Source organism: Ixodes scapularis, unplaced genomic scaffold (genome assembly GCF_016920785.2).
Source record: "Ixodes scapularis isolate PalLabHiFi unplaced genomic scaffold, ASM1692078v2 PGA_scaffold5__190_contigs__length_132052651, whole genome shotgun sequence".
Taxonomy (NCBI): domain Eukaryota; kingdom Metazoa; phylum Arthropoda; class Arachnida; order Ixodida; family Ixodidae; genus Ixodes; species Ixodes scapularis.
The window spans coordinates 74,941,568-74,958,032 of NW_024609880.1; the positions used below are offsets into that span (position 1 = coordinate 74,941,568).

At 44.0% G+C, this 16,465-nt stretch overlaps 1 protein-coding gene across 1 annotated transcript in view; it reads left to right on the forward strand.

Moving 5' to 3' along the window:
• The window catches only part of LOC8041376 (sodium-coupled monocarboxylate transporter 1), a 41,059-nt gene extending 30,710 nt beyond the window's left edge, over positions 1–10,349 (forward strand). Inside the window, exons 9-15 of the mRNA XM_029966265.4 lie at positions 2,665–2,780; positions 2,865–2,932; positions 3,684–3,770; positions 5,450–5,637; positions 6,062–6,162; positions 9,364–9,476; positions 10,050–10,349. Of these exons, the coding sequence (XP_029822125.4) occupies positions 2,665–2,780; positions 2,865–2,932; positions 3,684–3,770; positions 5,450–5,637; positions 6,062–6,162; positions 9,364–9,476; positions 10,050–10,349 (973 nt within the window). The remainder of the gene's footprint in view (positions 1–2,664; positions 2,781–2,864; positions 2,933–3,683; positions 3,771–5,449; positions 5,638–6,061; positions 6,163–9,363; positions 9,477–10,049) is intronic.
• Positions 10,350–16,465: the final 6,116 nt, after the last annotated feature.

The window sequence follows — 16,465 nt, forward strand, 5'->3', positions numbered from 1 at the left end:
ATGTAATATGGGAACGACGCAATGTCTTTTATTCGTGTCAGTGGAAGTTAGAAAACTGAATGGGTGGACAACTTTGGTGCTAAGTCCCGTGCTTAGGGGGAGCTTCTATTTGTGGCGAATTTCAAACTTCGGCATAGCAATCGAATCAGAGCTGGCAGCTTGCAGCAACAATATGGCATAAAGTCAGAGCTTGCAGAGGTTGTTTGACTTGAGGGTTTCGGTTCTTCAGACGTAGCGGCCGAAAAGGCAACAAAAAAGGAAACAGTGGCTTAGCTTGGCTATGCCAGGATGTACCTAGCGTAAGCTTAGGTTCAGCTGTTTATTCTTGGCTTTCCTGGTTGTCTAGAATTAGCTTGATTATCATGCTTACTGCTGCTTCAATGACACACACACGGTGTACGCGTTATGTGACTACTTCGGGATGCGATGAGCTGTGCGCCGTGTTGTTATGTATCAAGCAACCAAGCTACCGCCCAGAACAACCGGACAGCGCGAGCCATGATCTCAAGCGGGTGCATGCGCGCGGCGCGTGCATCAGGGACTGACACGTGTGACCTCACTGCTCCTCGCGCATGCGCAGCATGGCTCTCTAGGAGCCGCGCGAAACTGCTCAACCTCGGCCAGTGTAGCTTACGCTACAAAACAACCAGGGCGGAAGTAACTTTCAGCCTTTCCACTCTGGTGAAGAAGGAAGAGCAGCGGAGCTGTATTAAGTGCCGCCATCTATGAACGACGGTGGCAACCAGACAACCAGGAAGCTGGTTGTCTGGTTGCCGCCATCGCTCATAGATGACGGTAGCTGTCCAGAGGGTTGTGTCAGGATTTATTTTTTTCCATGGATACGAAACTGGGGAAACTAGCCCTTAACAGCTCCGCTGTAAAAGATTGGCAAGCTCTCCTTCTTTTTGTTTTGGCTTAAAACATTTGGAAGTATTGTAGTATGATAACTACTTAATATTTACTATATACATACTACATCCTAAAAGGTCTAGTCTGTCATCTGAACCAGCCGACACGAGCGTGGTTTCAAAGCTTTCCCTCGAGCTCCAAGTTGTCTCGAGCCCCATCTTTCACTTATAGCGAGTTCGTTTCACGGCACTCGTGCCCACGCGTGCGCACGCGTGCCCACTCGCAGCGTGGAACGGGTTCGTTTCGGCCGGCGCTCCACGAGTGGTTGCACTCTCCGAGTTCGTTTCAGCGCTGACACCCCACGCGTGCGTGCACTCGCTGCACCGAGAAAATCGGGAGTGCGCCAAAATGCAATCCCGTCATGCCTCGCTCCGGCGGGGCCGGCGAGGAGCGTGAGCAGACGGCGAGGGTTCGTCTGCTGCGATGTGTCGCGGAACCGAACGGAAAAAAAGTAGATTTTCTTATAGAAATCGCGTCCCGCGGGAAACGAAATCCAACGCGAGCTTGAATTGTGAGCGCCTGCTATTTCACGGAGGAAGCAATTGACAACCCGTGATTTATTTGCAGGTTTTAAATCGCTCTGTTGCCGTACAAACGCTGTAATATACCAGTGTGTAAGGAAATGCTCAGAACAAACGCAACAGCAACCCCCGAGATGTCGATCACCATCCGTGTGCGGGTGAAAAATTTAGCATTTGTCGATAAAACTCCCCCAGCAGAAACCTCTGACTGCCCAATAAGCATCAGAGAAAACTAAAGATGGTGACTTTACCCGAGGATTGGGCAACATCATCATGTTCAACATTTACCTACGCAGCTAACTTGCCCCGTCGTATTTTGTTCGAGGAAGCTCTCGTTCTCGACGCCCTCACCAAGGCTAATATATAATCCACCTATTATGACGATCCAAATCGAAAGTCCTAGTTTTGCTGGATATTCCAACAGGCTAGTTTTAAGCCGTACCCTTTCTGTGGTTCACGCATAATACCATGCTCAAACGGATCAAGCTTCTGCTCGGACAGCATCATCAGTTTTCTTCAGTGTAAACGGTTATAAGGATTGAAAGATCGCAATCAGCTGCTTTGTAGACAGCTGGTTGCGGAAATTTACGCCGTCTGTAATTATCTCTGCGGCAGCCGAGCTGCTTGAAGACATCGCAACTATAAACTACAGGTTGCAGTTGTTAACGTTTGTAGATAAACGTTGGTAGCGACTGCATTCTCGCATTCCCACGCATCACTCGGAACAGAAAGGCACTAGTTTCGGTTTGAAGTCGGTACCTTTTCTACAACATAGATGGCGACAGCATCAGTCTTCTGCACTCGGTGCATTTGGCGAGTTCGTTTGAGTCCAGTTTTCCGTGCAACACTCAGTGAGTGCGATGCATTCTGGGAGAGAACTCCAACGGTGCCAGTGCGTGTGAAACGAACTCGCTATTACTTGTCTTGTGTCGGCTTTTCCCTACACTGTTAAAAAAAAAAAAGAATGTTCAAGACTAATGAAATCGTTTCCTCCATGCGAAACCATAGAGAAATATGTTGCTTCAAGGCGACATTTCCTTTTTATGCAAATATAACAACAACAGCAACAACAAAACTATATTTCTCAAGAGCGCGCGCTACAAAACTATACTGAACGGTCAGTCGGGCCAGATATTCCATCTGCCTTCTAACTCGTAATCGTTCACCATAAAAAAAAAAAAAAAGTGTTCTGACGGAGTCTTTTTAAATATTGTATTTTCGATTTCTTTTCTAGTACCGTATCTTCGGGCGTGAATTCTCTAGCCGCCGTCACGCTGGAAGACGTCATAAAGAGACACATCAAGAGCGACATGTCGGATCGCTTCGCTACAAACTTGACGAAGGGCCTAGGTATGCAAGTATTGACCTACTTCTTATTTTTAGTGAGACTGAAAAAACTAATATTCCTTCTTTATTATTTTTTCTTTTCGTCAGCAATGTCGTACGGATTCATCGCCATCATACTTGTAATCATTGCACAAAACTTGGGCAACGTACTGCAGGTACGTAATCTTTATTCAGGAGGTATTTCCTGCCGTACGGTGACATGCTTTACCCATTCCTGTAATGCCAGTGCGTCTGCTTTCGCTTTTTGCATATAAAAACTAAAGACTGAGAGAGACATATTACCCAGCTATACTTTGTTTCATCTTAATTGATGCATGACATTAACTGGTATCGTCTGCTGCGCCTGGACTTAAATGAAGTGTAGTTGGGAAGGTAAACGTAAGAGTATACAGCTTCAAAAAATATTTTTGTCACTGGAGCTTCAAAGAGTTATCTTCAGTTTTCGCGGACAAAGTTGGGTATGGTTTATTATCTACTTCATGATCAGTGTAAAATCAATAATGATATGTGTGACCCCGATAGCCCAGTGAACGACAGTGAAGCGTCCTTTTGTCTTCTCCCACATGCAAAACCATTTCAACTTCTTTTTTTATTCGCTCACGGTTACAAGTGAAAACTGCTCTTCAAATGCTGCATTCCGTAAATCATTATACTAATGGTGAAGTGGAAGGCACGTGCGTAAAACTTGCACCAGACAGCCTGCACTCTGGAAACTCAAACTGTAAGCTTTATTTCGTAGTAAACGCTTTAATCTGACAAAAGACAGGCGTTTTTATGGTACAGTCCTTACGAAGCACGCTTCAGTTTCCGTGGCTAAATGCGCGAAATTCAGTGAAGCGCTTTGTCAAGTTTATTGTTAAAAATGCAACACCATTTGTTTTTTTTTTTTGTTTTTGTTTTTTTCAGGCAGCGTTGTCAATATTTGGGATCGTCGGAGGACCCCTTCTGGGCGTCTTCACCCTTGGAATATTCTTCCCTTTTGCGAACAGCATTGTGAGTATATAGCAGATACATAATGGGGAATTTTCATCATCTTACGTGGTCTCTAAAGATGAAATATCAGAACACAATATGCCAATGAATAAACCGCATGGTCAATTGAAATGATTGTTTCGAAGCCTCCGAAAGACAAAATCCCGGTGCCGCCGGATTTTTTGTTTTCCGGCGGCTTTGTAAGAATTGTACCATTTGATTATTACGGTCATTCACATACATACATTTTACATACATTTTATGTATATATATGACCACGGCCGCACTGGAAGCGCGCGCTCTCTTTCTCTTCGCGGGGTGCGCTGTCACCTCACCCCTGGGCTACCCTTTGCCGTTTGCACAGAGCGCGCCTGACAGTGTATCTCAGCGCTGTCGCAACTTACGGCCGAGATTTTTATAGTTTTTGACACCTGATCCTTACGTTTAGACCCTCAGCAACTATCTAATGCGCCTCTGATGAGCCCAAAACGGTGGATATTTGACGCACATCCCCGAAAGATTCGGGAGTAAAAAGTAGTAAGTAGAGACAGCGAATGCAATTGCGGAAAAACTATAATCGTCTTTACCTCCAGGTCTTCCGTTGCAACTCAAGAACAGGAGCAGACGAACCCCTTCTACGTGGAGAAACTCTAAATGATGAATAATTCGTACACCCTCGTGAAATGTAAGCAGGCCCAATCTATCTATTGCCGTGGTCTGCATCATCGTTTCATAGGCCGCACATGAAGTCGGTCAGCTGCTCTAGACGAGGGTGTAGCAGTCTATAGAATTTTCGCACAGTGCATATTACAGCCTAAAGTGCTTCCTCGAGGGCTTGTGCACATATCCAGCTGACTTTTTGTCACGGGGGAACGCCGTTTGCTGACGGCACCGCCTGTCGGTAGAGTGACTTAAATCGAAGCAAAGTTCAATAAACCGTTGACAAAACAACAACCTACGAAGCTCAAACACCAGAGCAAAGCAGCTCAAAGGTACTCTCCGAGTGAGGTGAAGTGGGGTGAGGTGGATGCGCCCCTGGCGGCAAGCAAGTGAACTACATACGGAAAAAAAATGCCATTGACTCCCGGGCGATTGCAAAGGCCGTAAAAAGAGAAAGAGAGAGCGCACTTCCAGTCCGGCCGTGATATGACAGACATGTAAGGGCGTGATATGACAGACATGTAAGGGCGAGCGCTTTTCGCTCGTTTAGTTTTGGTTTGAAGCCGTGTACAAGGCTGACATTTCTTGAATTTTTAATCCACGTTTCACGTCACGCCTAGACCATAACTAGGTCAAGTGTTTATTCTCCGACTACATTACATCCTCAAAATTTAAACCTTAAAAATTTAGTGAAGACTTTTGAATTAGCAAACTGATTACGGTAACTAGTTTGGCTTCTTTTCTAGTGGCTTCCATGGCCGCCAACTTAATTAGGCCATGCCTAAGCAAACCCTAACAGAAGTTACTTTTTTTCAAATTCTGAACCCACTGAAATATAAGCTGTAAGCTGAAATTTGCATGCTTTGTCGGAATGTGCGAAAGCGCGCTTTGTAACATAAACCGCGCCTAAGACATTCAAGTACGCATATAATGGCATGCAGCAAGTTTGATATTCGTATGTGATATAGCTTTGTAAATTATTTTTCTCCAGAACATCTAATTAAAAAGCGCGATAAAATGCGCGATTTCATTACTTTCAGGGTGCAGGCGTCGGCACCATTGGCTCGCTGATTACTTGTTTCTGGATTGGCTTCGGCTCCTTCTACTTCAAGCCAGCCGTTCGCAAGCCGCCCGTTTCCGTCCTCGGCTGCCTACCACTATACCTTAACGTGACTGGACAACGTGGCAACGTCACCCTCCCTGTTCCTGTGGACGTAGATCTGGCAAAGTAAGCCAAATTCCGCCCTCTTTCTTTTTCCGTTTCCGAAAGTTCCCAATTCCAGTAAGCGTGGCCTCGGTCTTTTTTTAAAGGCCGACAGACAACCACATACTTTATTAGGGGAATACATATCACATTACTCGAGTCCAGTGATCTTGGCGAGAACAGGTTTTGCGTAGTTGAAACGGCGGAATGCGCAACAGTGTCGGGGTTTTCGTCTTTAAATAGGGAAGGGTAGCTGCCGCCATCTATCATCGCGGGCATCCCGAGCGCCATCCTCAGCGCACGCTGAGCTAAATCTCGCCATCTAAGAAAAAAAGAAATCGGTGTAAGGAGGCTTGTACGGGGAAGATCCAATTGCTTATGTATATGACAAAAAAGTCCTTATTTGCATTTTTTGATAAGCTGATTGCCCTTTTGATTCTATCTGCAGCCAAGACATCATGTGGATTTATAAAATATCCTACGTCTGGTACAGCATGATAGGATGTATGCTGGTTGTCTTCATCGGGATCATCGTGAGCTTCATCACTGGTGAGGAATTCTTTTAGGCGGCGTCATGTTGTTGTTGTTGTTTTTTTCAACATTTTTCTTACCTTTTTGAAGCCCTGCTAAACCCTTCAAATTAAGCGTGACGTTCTTTGGTAATTTTGCATGAAATTGTGAGGTAAATTTAATCCGAGAATTCATGTACTAATAATATATCGATGGTTTATTAAAAATAATGATAATTGTTTCTGACCAATGAGAGAACACCAAACTTCCGTGCAAAACGTTGGAGCTACAAATTGCCCCCGAGGACTGAGAGTTGTGCTCGTCACGTTTTTGCCTCGTGATACCATCAACAATAATGGAGGCATCAGCTGGGCACGTCATGCTTTACCTCCTCTTCCGCAGCATCACTCGGGGGAGGAGAGAAAATTGTAAATGTGCAGACGAGGAATGTAAAAATCCACTTTCTCGTTCCTGCGATGTTACGGAGCATTTCTGAAAAATTGCTAATTGTCTCTAGAAATGCTAATTTCTAGAGACAATTTCTGCGGCGAGAATTTTGCGTTGGGCCAAACCCTAAAGAAAGAGCAGGGTGAACTAAATTTAAAAACGTGATCGGTATTTACCAGCTGAATTTGTATTTCATTTCTTGTACCTGTAAAGAGGTAGTGCAGAACTGATATGAATTTTGGGGCAGGAGACGGCAGCACTGCCTATCCGCTAGCGAAGCAGAGCTCTAGCGCACGATTTACTGAAAGTCTCTATTGACCTGCCTGTTATTAAAGCAGTTTTTTTTTCCTTGCGTTTCTTTTGGCCGTAGTTGGTTTACGTGTTTGCGATAAGTTTTTTGGGCTTACCTGTAGCTTCACGATGCGCCCTTGTGTACGCAAAGGTGTGCGGCACTAAATTCGGTACTCGCGCTCCTTGCGTGCCGATCAGAGTTTCGCACTTGCCCTTTTAATTTTTTTTCTTCTAGAAGTGCCATATATATATATATATATATATATATATTTGTTTAGCATTCACAATTGTAGAACCACTAAATAAGACACGTTTCAGAACATCGCTACTTCAGCCGTGGATGGATGGGTGGATGGATGCTAGTAGCTGTACCCTTGGTAACGGGCAGTAGCTTGCGCCGCCTATAGCCTAGAAAGCTAACTTGGTGTTCAAAATAATTGTTGCCAGTTTTCCGTAGCTCTATTTGAAATCACAAGAAGCGGGTTTTCGTACCCCAGAATTGTTACAACAATCGGCGACAAATCAGAACGATGTCGCCTGAGCTTCCTGACACCCTATCGCGATATCAGGAAATCAAAATTTTGAATCGCAGCTCTTGCCGATTCTGCCCGTTCTGCTCCACGCACCAGAATGGCGGCACCCACAAAAGAAACGTTTGAATGGAGTACCGGTACTCTAGACCACGATGTAAGATATATATAGGCGTGGACGCGCGCGTCGCAGGTGCCAGATAAAGTCCTGTCCTCGCCTTGGTTGCAAGCAGCGCCACCAGATGGCTCCTCGATATGCGGCTAATGGCAGCCTGTCGCGGGCTCGGGTTCCCATGCATTCCTAAAGCCGGGATCACACTGCTCATACATTATACAAACGACAGTTTGCAAATACGAATTACCGCAATATCCGGGGTTCGAATGCCGCGTTCCAATTTTTCTCCTTGAACTCATTGCCGCATTCAAAGCACGGATCTCGCGGTGCCTCGCGTTCTAATTTGCATGGAGACTGTCTTTTGTGTTGTCTAAGTAATGTGACCCCGGCTTAAGGGAGACATGCCAGTTTTTTTTTTTTTTTTTTTTTTTTTTTTTTTTTAAGTTTTCTGGATGTGCCCGCGTCTTGTAGAGCCTGGTACTGGCGCTACGTGCGTTGCTTAGGGTGCTTCGTTATTGACCCTAGTTTCGTGCATCAACGGCGGCAACAACCGTTTTATGAACGCGTTCAAGGGGAGAGATCTCTGGCGCGGTGTGCTTCTAGCGTCCGTCAAGGTCAGAGCAGACGCTCATAGCCGAAACAGTGCATGTGTGCCGAAGCGCCATGAAAACGAGACACTTTTTTGTTTTTGTTTTGTGTGTTTCTTTTTTTCTTGGTCGCTCCGTCTGGACGGCGGAGACGCTGTCGGTTGAGGCTACTCGGACGCGCGCTAGGAGGACTTCATCTGGTCGATTGCGTCGCAGCGTTCGCCGTGCTGAGTGCGCTCACCTACATACGAAAATTACAGGAGGACGCTTAAGCCTCGTCTTTAATAAGAGTGCAAAGCGATAGCGAAACATATAAGTCCCCGCTCGTTCCTAAGCCGTGCAAGCGTGTCTGCGTGGCTATAGTAGGTACAGTGTGTCTGGCTCGCATCCTCCGCCTAAAATTCTTCAGATTTTTTCATCATTTGATACCTGCGCGGTGACCTTTAATTCGCCTTACATTTCATGACTTAATCACTTTCATTCCACGCGTGACGTCACGTTTCACGTAAGCTTTCAAAAAGTAAAAGCGCTAAAAAAAAAACTAAAAAAAAACCGAACAAGTGAAAGAGACTAACATCACAAAGCGCTACTTCAAACTAAAGTTTACCCATGGAAAAACATATACTGTATAGCACGCCATGAAATGCAGACATGTGATGACAGAAACCCGACATCATCAAACCAATTCTTATCTATCTGCTATTTACTTTACGAAAGATTTTAAAAACGCCACCTTGGATCCAAACAGGGCTATCGATGGAGCGCTGACCCACGTGGCTTCAACGCACTCTGTTACGAATGACGCTTCGGATATCTCCCTTTTCGTTTCGTTTCGGTTTCTGCATAACATAATGGTGTTGGCAAACTTCGTGACACGCCCACATCTGTGACAGTGCACTGCCAGATTTCCCGAGGGTGACGATCTTGTTGACAGTGCATGTTCTCTGAGCCTGCCATTTAACCCGATTGGCCTATGGATACTGCGCAACATGATAAATTAATCTTGTATATCACACCTTCGCTGCACTCGTGGTATGCAAGATTCTTTTATCATGTGGCAGAGTATGCACAGGCCAAACAGGTTATGTGTTTTGCGAGAAAGTACATGCTCTAAAGTTCTTAGACTGCATTATTTAGTAGTAAAACCAGAAATTCTATTAGTGAATCTCGTTTCCTAAGTGATGTACACCAGTTTCCGGTTTCAGACAAGGAAAGCACTAATGCCCAGAGAACCTTCTGTAACAACCGTGATTGACGTGAACCATTGCAGGTTACAAGAAACCGTCTGATGTCAATCCAAGGACCGTCAATCCCCTCTATAACTTCCTCTGCAAGAGGTTTCTTCCAAAGACACTGCACGACAAGTTTTTGGTCAAGTCCATAGTACGTGTTCACCTCTGGTCATTTCAAAAACTGCGCGAGTACAACGCATTTTGTGTGTGTCGGCGCTGCCTAAACACACACTCAACAAAACTTATTCTGAGAATCGTCGTTCGCCGGGATCCTTTCATTTTTCGACTCGTAGACTCTTTTCTTGAAGTCCATATCAAATACTTTACTAGGAAATACATCTTACCCTCAAAAGATTTCAATGATGGCTTTGGCGCCGACAGCTTTTGCGTAGTTGGAATGGCTGGACGCGCGGAGCCCCGGAGTTTTCCCATTGGAATTAGGAGAGTTGGCTGCCGCCATCTATCGTCGTGGACAACGCGATGCGCCTGCGTTTCCCTGGGACTCGGGAAGTCCCCACCGCTAGGGGAGGATTTGGCGCCGTAGGCGCTCTTTCTAGTAATGCAAATGAGCAGAGTAGAATATCATTTCCTATAGTCAACGACAATTTAAGAAACGCAGGGTATTTCTTAAGTTTCTTAAGCTTTGAGTGATTAGAGTAAAGTATTTCTGTGTAAAATGAATGGCCTTTAATTACCCCCGTCATCTTTTTTTTTCGACTTTTAGGAAGAGTACGACAAAGAGCAGATGATTACGCTCGGAAGATCCGGGTCTCCCGAGTTCACGCCGAATTCGAGCAATGGAAAAGTGAATCCTGCGTTCGTGGCGAGCGACGACAAAGAGCTCGCCCTTGTGTCGTCGGCGAGGGACGCCACCAACATCGAAGCGACGACGACGCCCGAACTAAAAGCGGTGCGAGCACTCGGCGAGTCCCCGATCTCAGACCGACGGAAAACGGCGGCCAACGGCGTCACGGGGTCCCCAAACAAGGCCCTTTCAGAAGACGAAGCTGCGACGCCGTTGTGATCGTTGAACGGGAGTCGGCGTGTTTTGTTGTATCTTGTATAAAGAGAAGAACGCTCAGTGTGTGCTACCACAGGCATCTATCTATACGTCTGTCGTAATAAGTTTTTTTTTTTTTTTTTTTTTGTGAATAATAGGAGTCAGTCAGGGATACTCGAGGGTGCTACAGTTACCGAAAACGTAAGAACGGAGGGCTTGGTGAGTGCCGAGCCTGGTCTTATCACGTCGCAACCAATGAGATCAAGGCAATGGGTGATTAGAACGCCGAGCAGTGATCATTATAAACCACCACGCCCTGCGGTTCTTACGTTTTCGGTGACTATAGTAACTATAACCGTAAAGGCACAATTGAGGAATTCAAAACGTCAAGAGTCATGTGTCGCTTTTTTTTTTTTTTTGCGGCTTATTCTTGCGTTTTGTCTTTGTTTCCTCCTAAGACTTTTGTATTTTTCTCTGGTATTTTTTACTTTTTTTCATAGGAAAACATTACATTTATTTTGTGCATACTTCGTATTACAAAACACTTTCGAATTGCCCGATATGCTTCGGAACGCACGACGATGTTTTATGACTGTGTTAAAGCATTGTATAGAATCACTCATTTTTGCTCGTGCAAGAGTAGGGATCAAAATCGCCTTTGAGAATAGTTACTCGCCTCTTTGTGTATCTTAGGCCAGGAGGTTTGATCGTCACGCGCACACCTTTAAATAAAGGAACTACGCTTCATTTTAACGTAGATTTTGATCCGATGAAGACTATGGAATATTCCGCTTCTACAGGTTTTCACGTGCAGTGAAGGCAACTTTCTAAACTGAGATATATCATAATGTATAGCGCTCGGTGCGGTACACGTATCTGCGCTATAGAATCAATCCGGGGCTTCTCTTTTTTTCGCAAATAACTCTGGTGAGCCAATTGCTGCAATGCGTAGAAGTAGCTGGACGAATGACAAGGCGGAAAATAAGTTTAGACCCCCCAAAACAGTCTGCGTTATGGCGCTGAGAATAACGTTTCACCGTGGCCAGGGCCACAGCTGCCGTAGACTGCTCCTTTGGGGGTCTAAACCTATTTACAGCCTCGTAGCTCGCCAATCTCCGTTCGTGAGATGCCAGCGATTGGCCCTTCCAAGTACTCTGCGGGAAAGTAGATGTTCCAGATTTCTTACAGTTTGAGTTCTATATCAGCATAGTCTGGATGCACCACCCTCGGTTGCTGTTGTATGTGCCCAAGTGAATGGCTCCACTGTTTCTGGGAAACGCCCGGCCTACCAAAGCACGAGTTCACATTATTCGCTGTTTGCGCTTGAGTTCGGTGAACACCGTTGTAATGCTCTGTTCGAATGAAAGCCATGGATCCTTACTGTCTCAATTTTTGATGGAATTGTGCGGCTATCGGTGGGATAAGCAGTTCGCCTTTTTCTTGGATATGTCTCGGCTGGCCATTTAGGAAGCTACTTGTGAGGGTTGTGGGATTTGCAAATGTATCCCCAAGCGCATCCGTTGGCACTATATGTGTACTTAAGCGGCTTAGTTTTATTTTGTTTTGTTTTCGTGTACATAAAATAATTTGCGTGTTTTGTAGAGACATCGTTATACTATAGGTAACGCAGATATTCGAGAAAATAAATTGAAACAAATAAAATGTGTTTCTTTTTAATGCATTGTGTTGTATCTACTTGTGGTTGGTACAGTGTAATGAATCATTGAAACAAAACTTTACATCACTACAGTTTTAATAAATGCGATAGCATTCATTTCGGTGGTCCGGGTAAAAAAGCGGTTTCCCCTTTCGTTCCTTTCAACTGTTGCGGTTACGTTCTCGCTCCTGCACCTTTGATAGCGCTGCACGCAACTGTGTAGTGAGACAGAGTGCAGTGTGTTTTGTTATCTGAGGGTTGCTTGCTTGGGCATTTTGAAAAGCTGCGATTTATGCCGCATATGCAAATCCATTAACTACTTATAACGCCAGACTTTCCATAATCAGCAGTCTACACTCCACTTAGGGGTTTTTCAGCACGTTCATATTTTGCACCCTAAAATTCTTTTTAAGCTCCCCTTAAAATGTTTTTTCGCGAAAATCGTAAAAGGGGTTCTTTAAAGATTTTTTTGTGACGCGAAAAAGTTAAAACATTGCTCAGTTGCCTTTCTAGTGCGCCAGGGGGCGATAGTGCTTAAGGCGAGACCATTCTTCATGAGCTGAAAGAGTTCTTGGGGCGTCAAAGAAACTTCGAATATCATTTTTTAAAGTGTATTACAATTTAATATTAATTGATGACGATGTCTGACATCTCTTTGGATAGGTTGGGCGTCGGCATGTATTGCCTTCTTTCGTGTATGTATTACCTAAGCTAGACTTACCGACCCTAGCTCTACATTCAAAAAAATTTAGTTGGGATTACAGGGTTTCTAGGTGGGACAGTAATTTGACATGATCCTTTCACTTTATAGTTACCGGGAGAGCTTAGTGTGGGCCAGGCCCAAGCATCTCATCATCGCTCTGAAGCCAGTGTGAACGGGCTTGAGAACGCCGTAGAACGAATTAGAAAGCGTGAACATAAAAAGAAAGTCATGCTCTGCATTTTACGGGGTAACGACGGTGCGTAGGTTCTAACCATGTACTCTTTTCAGCCCCCAACAAACTCTTAGGTTTTATGCAAAAGAAGTCAACTTCACCTTAAAATCACAGTACAGGCTGCACTAAAAAGAAACAAACCCTTTACATCCCGTGCACAGACAAAGTGGTTTCCTCTGTTTCCCTCTCGTGTGTCGAAAAATATACAAGACAAATTGGAAGTTGTGTATGCGACCCCACAAAATCATCAAGAAAGCAAATATTGGATATCTATAGGCATTCATTGCCGGAACTGCGGAGGCTCAGCAGACTTAAAATAACTGGAACACGCGAGAAATTTCTGAGGCTGAGAACACTGTGAAGCTGGCCAAAAAATGTGTTAGCCACCCTTTTATAGCCTTATCCGAAAAGGTTGTTTTATATAGCAAAAAAAAAAACAAAAAAACAAGCAACATAATTAAGTGTGGTAGATTTACAAACTGCGTAAAGTAAGACCAAATACAACCTGAGTTGGTAGCGCTGAATGACTGCCTCATTTTTACTGGAGCGCCTGTTTCAGTGTGAATTGGTATTGTGCGCTGAAAGTTATAACCTTTCTTATCATGCTTTAGGCTGTCTGATTTTGAGTTAAATGAATATGTTTCGGGTATCTGGCACAAACTCAATGGGAACTTTTAGCAAACCGGTACCGCGTTCCGCTTACAGCATTACCGGAGCCTTTGAAGCATGGTTTTAAGCGCGCGCCCGCGTGACATCGTGAGCGCGGGGCGTGCGCTTAAAAGCATGCTTCGAAGGCTCCGGTAGTGCGGTACGCAAAACACGGTAACTGTTCGCTAAAATTTCCTATTAACTAATAGCTTCCACCTTGGTCCGTGTCACGCTTAGTGAATGTTTAATTATTTTAATGGGAAGTTAATTAATATATCAAAATTGACAAGTGAAGGGCTTGCGAGAGCCTGTCACGATTCATATTCACTTATAAGCACTTTGCGTATATTACAAAAACGCAATGTTCGTCGTATCAAATCAGAGCGACTATTGCAATGAAATCGTATGCTTTGAAGTGCAAGGGATGCAGTTTATTTACAATACCTCCACATTTACATTGTAAGGACTATACATATGAACACAAAAAGCAGGTGCATATCTATGCTATGTACAAATAAATTACACAAAGAGCTTGGGCACAAATTAATCATTGTAACTTGGAGTTAAAGCTCATGGCACATATGAAATACCTCATACTGCACATGTAAAATACCTTCTAATTTTGAGTCTTCATGCTACACCGATCAAGGAATCCATTTGGGAAATTTACCACTTAAATAAGTATGAGACACCGCTGAAATGCAATTATGATAACATTGAAGTTTTTCTATATATAATATCTACGAATGGTGACTAATATTGAACTCAAACATGCTAGAGTTATTTGTAAATGTAACGCGTTGGATTTTAAACAGAAATGAAAAGTGCAAAAAGTTGTCTAGCCGTTGATTCACGCTACAACTCGTAGATGGCGCCTGTAGTCTGTGAAGCATAGAGTGCCTTCATACAAACGCGCTGCACACAACCTTGCGTCAGTGTCACTCAATGCGACAAAAGATGTCTACCCTGAGAGAGGAGGACATGACCTACTTGAAACATTAAGTAACTATGTCACAGCAGAGTGCCGCATTCATCTTTCCCATTCTGACGCAATGCCATGGAGGGAGAGTGAACACGTTACAGCCGCAGTAGCATCATGCATTTTAACATAATGACACTATCACAGACAATCGCACCGATAAGTTGAACAAACTGTGGTTATAAAAAGTAAAGCAGTATGACAAATTTCATTTTTACTGAGCTGCAAAGTAACTTTAAACCTAAGTAAAAAATGTTAATATCCCTACAACTCATGAAAGAAACTCAGTATTTCAGTTTATTGACCTTAGTCTATTACGCTGTAACACGAGACCATTCAACCTGCTTGAGGAATCATTGTGCCACAATACGAGGATCAGAAATATCTAAAACATGCTATTGCACACTTCTGCTACATTGCTGTCACACAACACATGATTGTCCGGTGCACATGGCAGTCCACAACGGTCGCTGGTAAACGAAAAATGAGTGTCCTGTGTGGACATTTCAAGGTATGACGGCCAAACGATACCAGAATTAAAAAGTTGTATCAGTTACCAGCGTGAATTCACTTGACCACTTGACCCTCTAATGCTGCAAGAAAGACACCCTTTTCCTTAAAAACAATACTCAACCTTTAAAATAGACGCCAGCAGTTGTTTGAAACAGCTCATGATGACAAGACAAGAATACAGAAATCCGGCCGCGTTGTTGTAGCACGTGCCTGCGCACACCTTGCCCAAATATCAAATGTTTGCATCGCATCAGTCAAATGTTATTTGTACTCTGCACTCTTTTGGAATCAAACTTTTTTCGAACTTTCCTGACAGATTCGAGCACCGTGCTCTTAAAAGCAAAAAGTAAATCCTGAATGGCGCAGTCGATGTGACAATGAAGGTAAATAGCAGAAGCATGGACTCGGTGTTTTAGTATGGCCAACTTTGACCTGACCATGTCTATTAAACTAAAAATAAACATGCGGTTTGAACAGCGTGGGTTGGAAATGAGGTTGTTGCACAATTGGCACTTTAAAATAAAACTATCATATCAGCATGGTTGTGTTATAGCCGGCAGCTGAAAACGTCGCAAGATGATCTTCGAAGCGACGGCGGCTCGGGGAACGACAGATCTGTGATGCTGCGAATGTACGAAATGGTACTAAGAGACTCCTTGGGTGCCTTGTGCGGGATATCCAATGTGATATGCTTGACCGGAGTCTTCTCTTCTTGGGGCTTGCTGGGTTCAACCTGTCAAAAAAGGCGGCAGAGCTGAATATTAAAGACGGCTCGTTTTGTCTGCCTCTGCATGGAAGAAAAAAGCCCGTACAGGTACGCAGCTAAAAATTTGGGGGATAAGTTAAGAATTAAGCATGCTGAGGGTCACAGGTCTAAACTAACAGAGCTGAAACGAAAGATGATGAACGTTCCCCGTGTTAAAAAATAATTTGTTTTAAATGTTATTAGATGGTTTTAGACCTGTGGTAGAAGGCACCTCCATCGACTTGACAAAAATATCAACTGTTTATAATCATGTACGCAGGAGACGGATGTGCTCAGGGGTAATATAATGGTTTTTACTCTGCGCCATATAGTTATTTGTGTAAGATTATTTAAGGGGTAGTTGGGAAGTCAGCTCAATGACATAATGGAGAGCATTTGTTTGTGCTAACATTTGGCTCTAAATTAAGCGTTCAGAAAGTTTCCGTGAATTTTAGACTTGATATCTGTGAAACCTGCTATGCGGCTTTTCATCAGGTGCGGACTGGATGAGGTAGTTGAATTGGTGTGACTGTTCTCGTTTTAATTTGCATTTAGACGAAAATGTGCGTTTTAAATCCTATCTATGGTTACCTGCGATGAATGCCATCTTACGAGTAGGTCAGGAAGCCGACAGAACACTCAGATATATTTGAAGCGTAACAT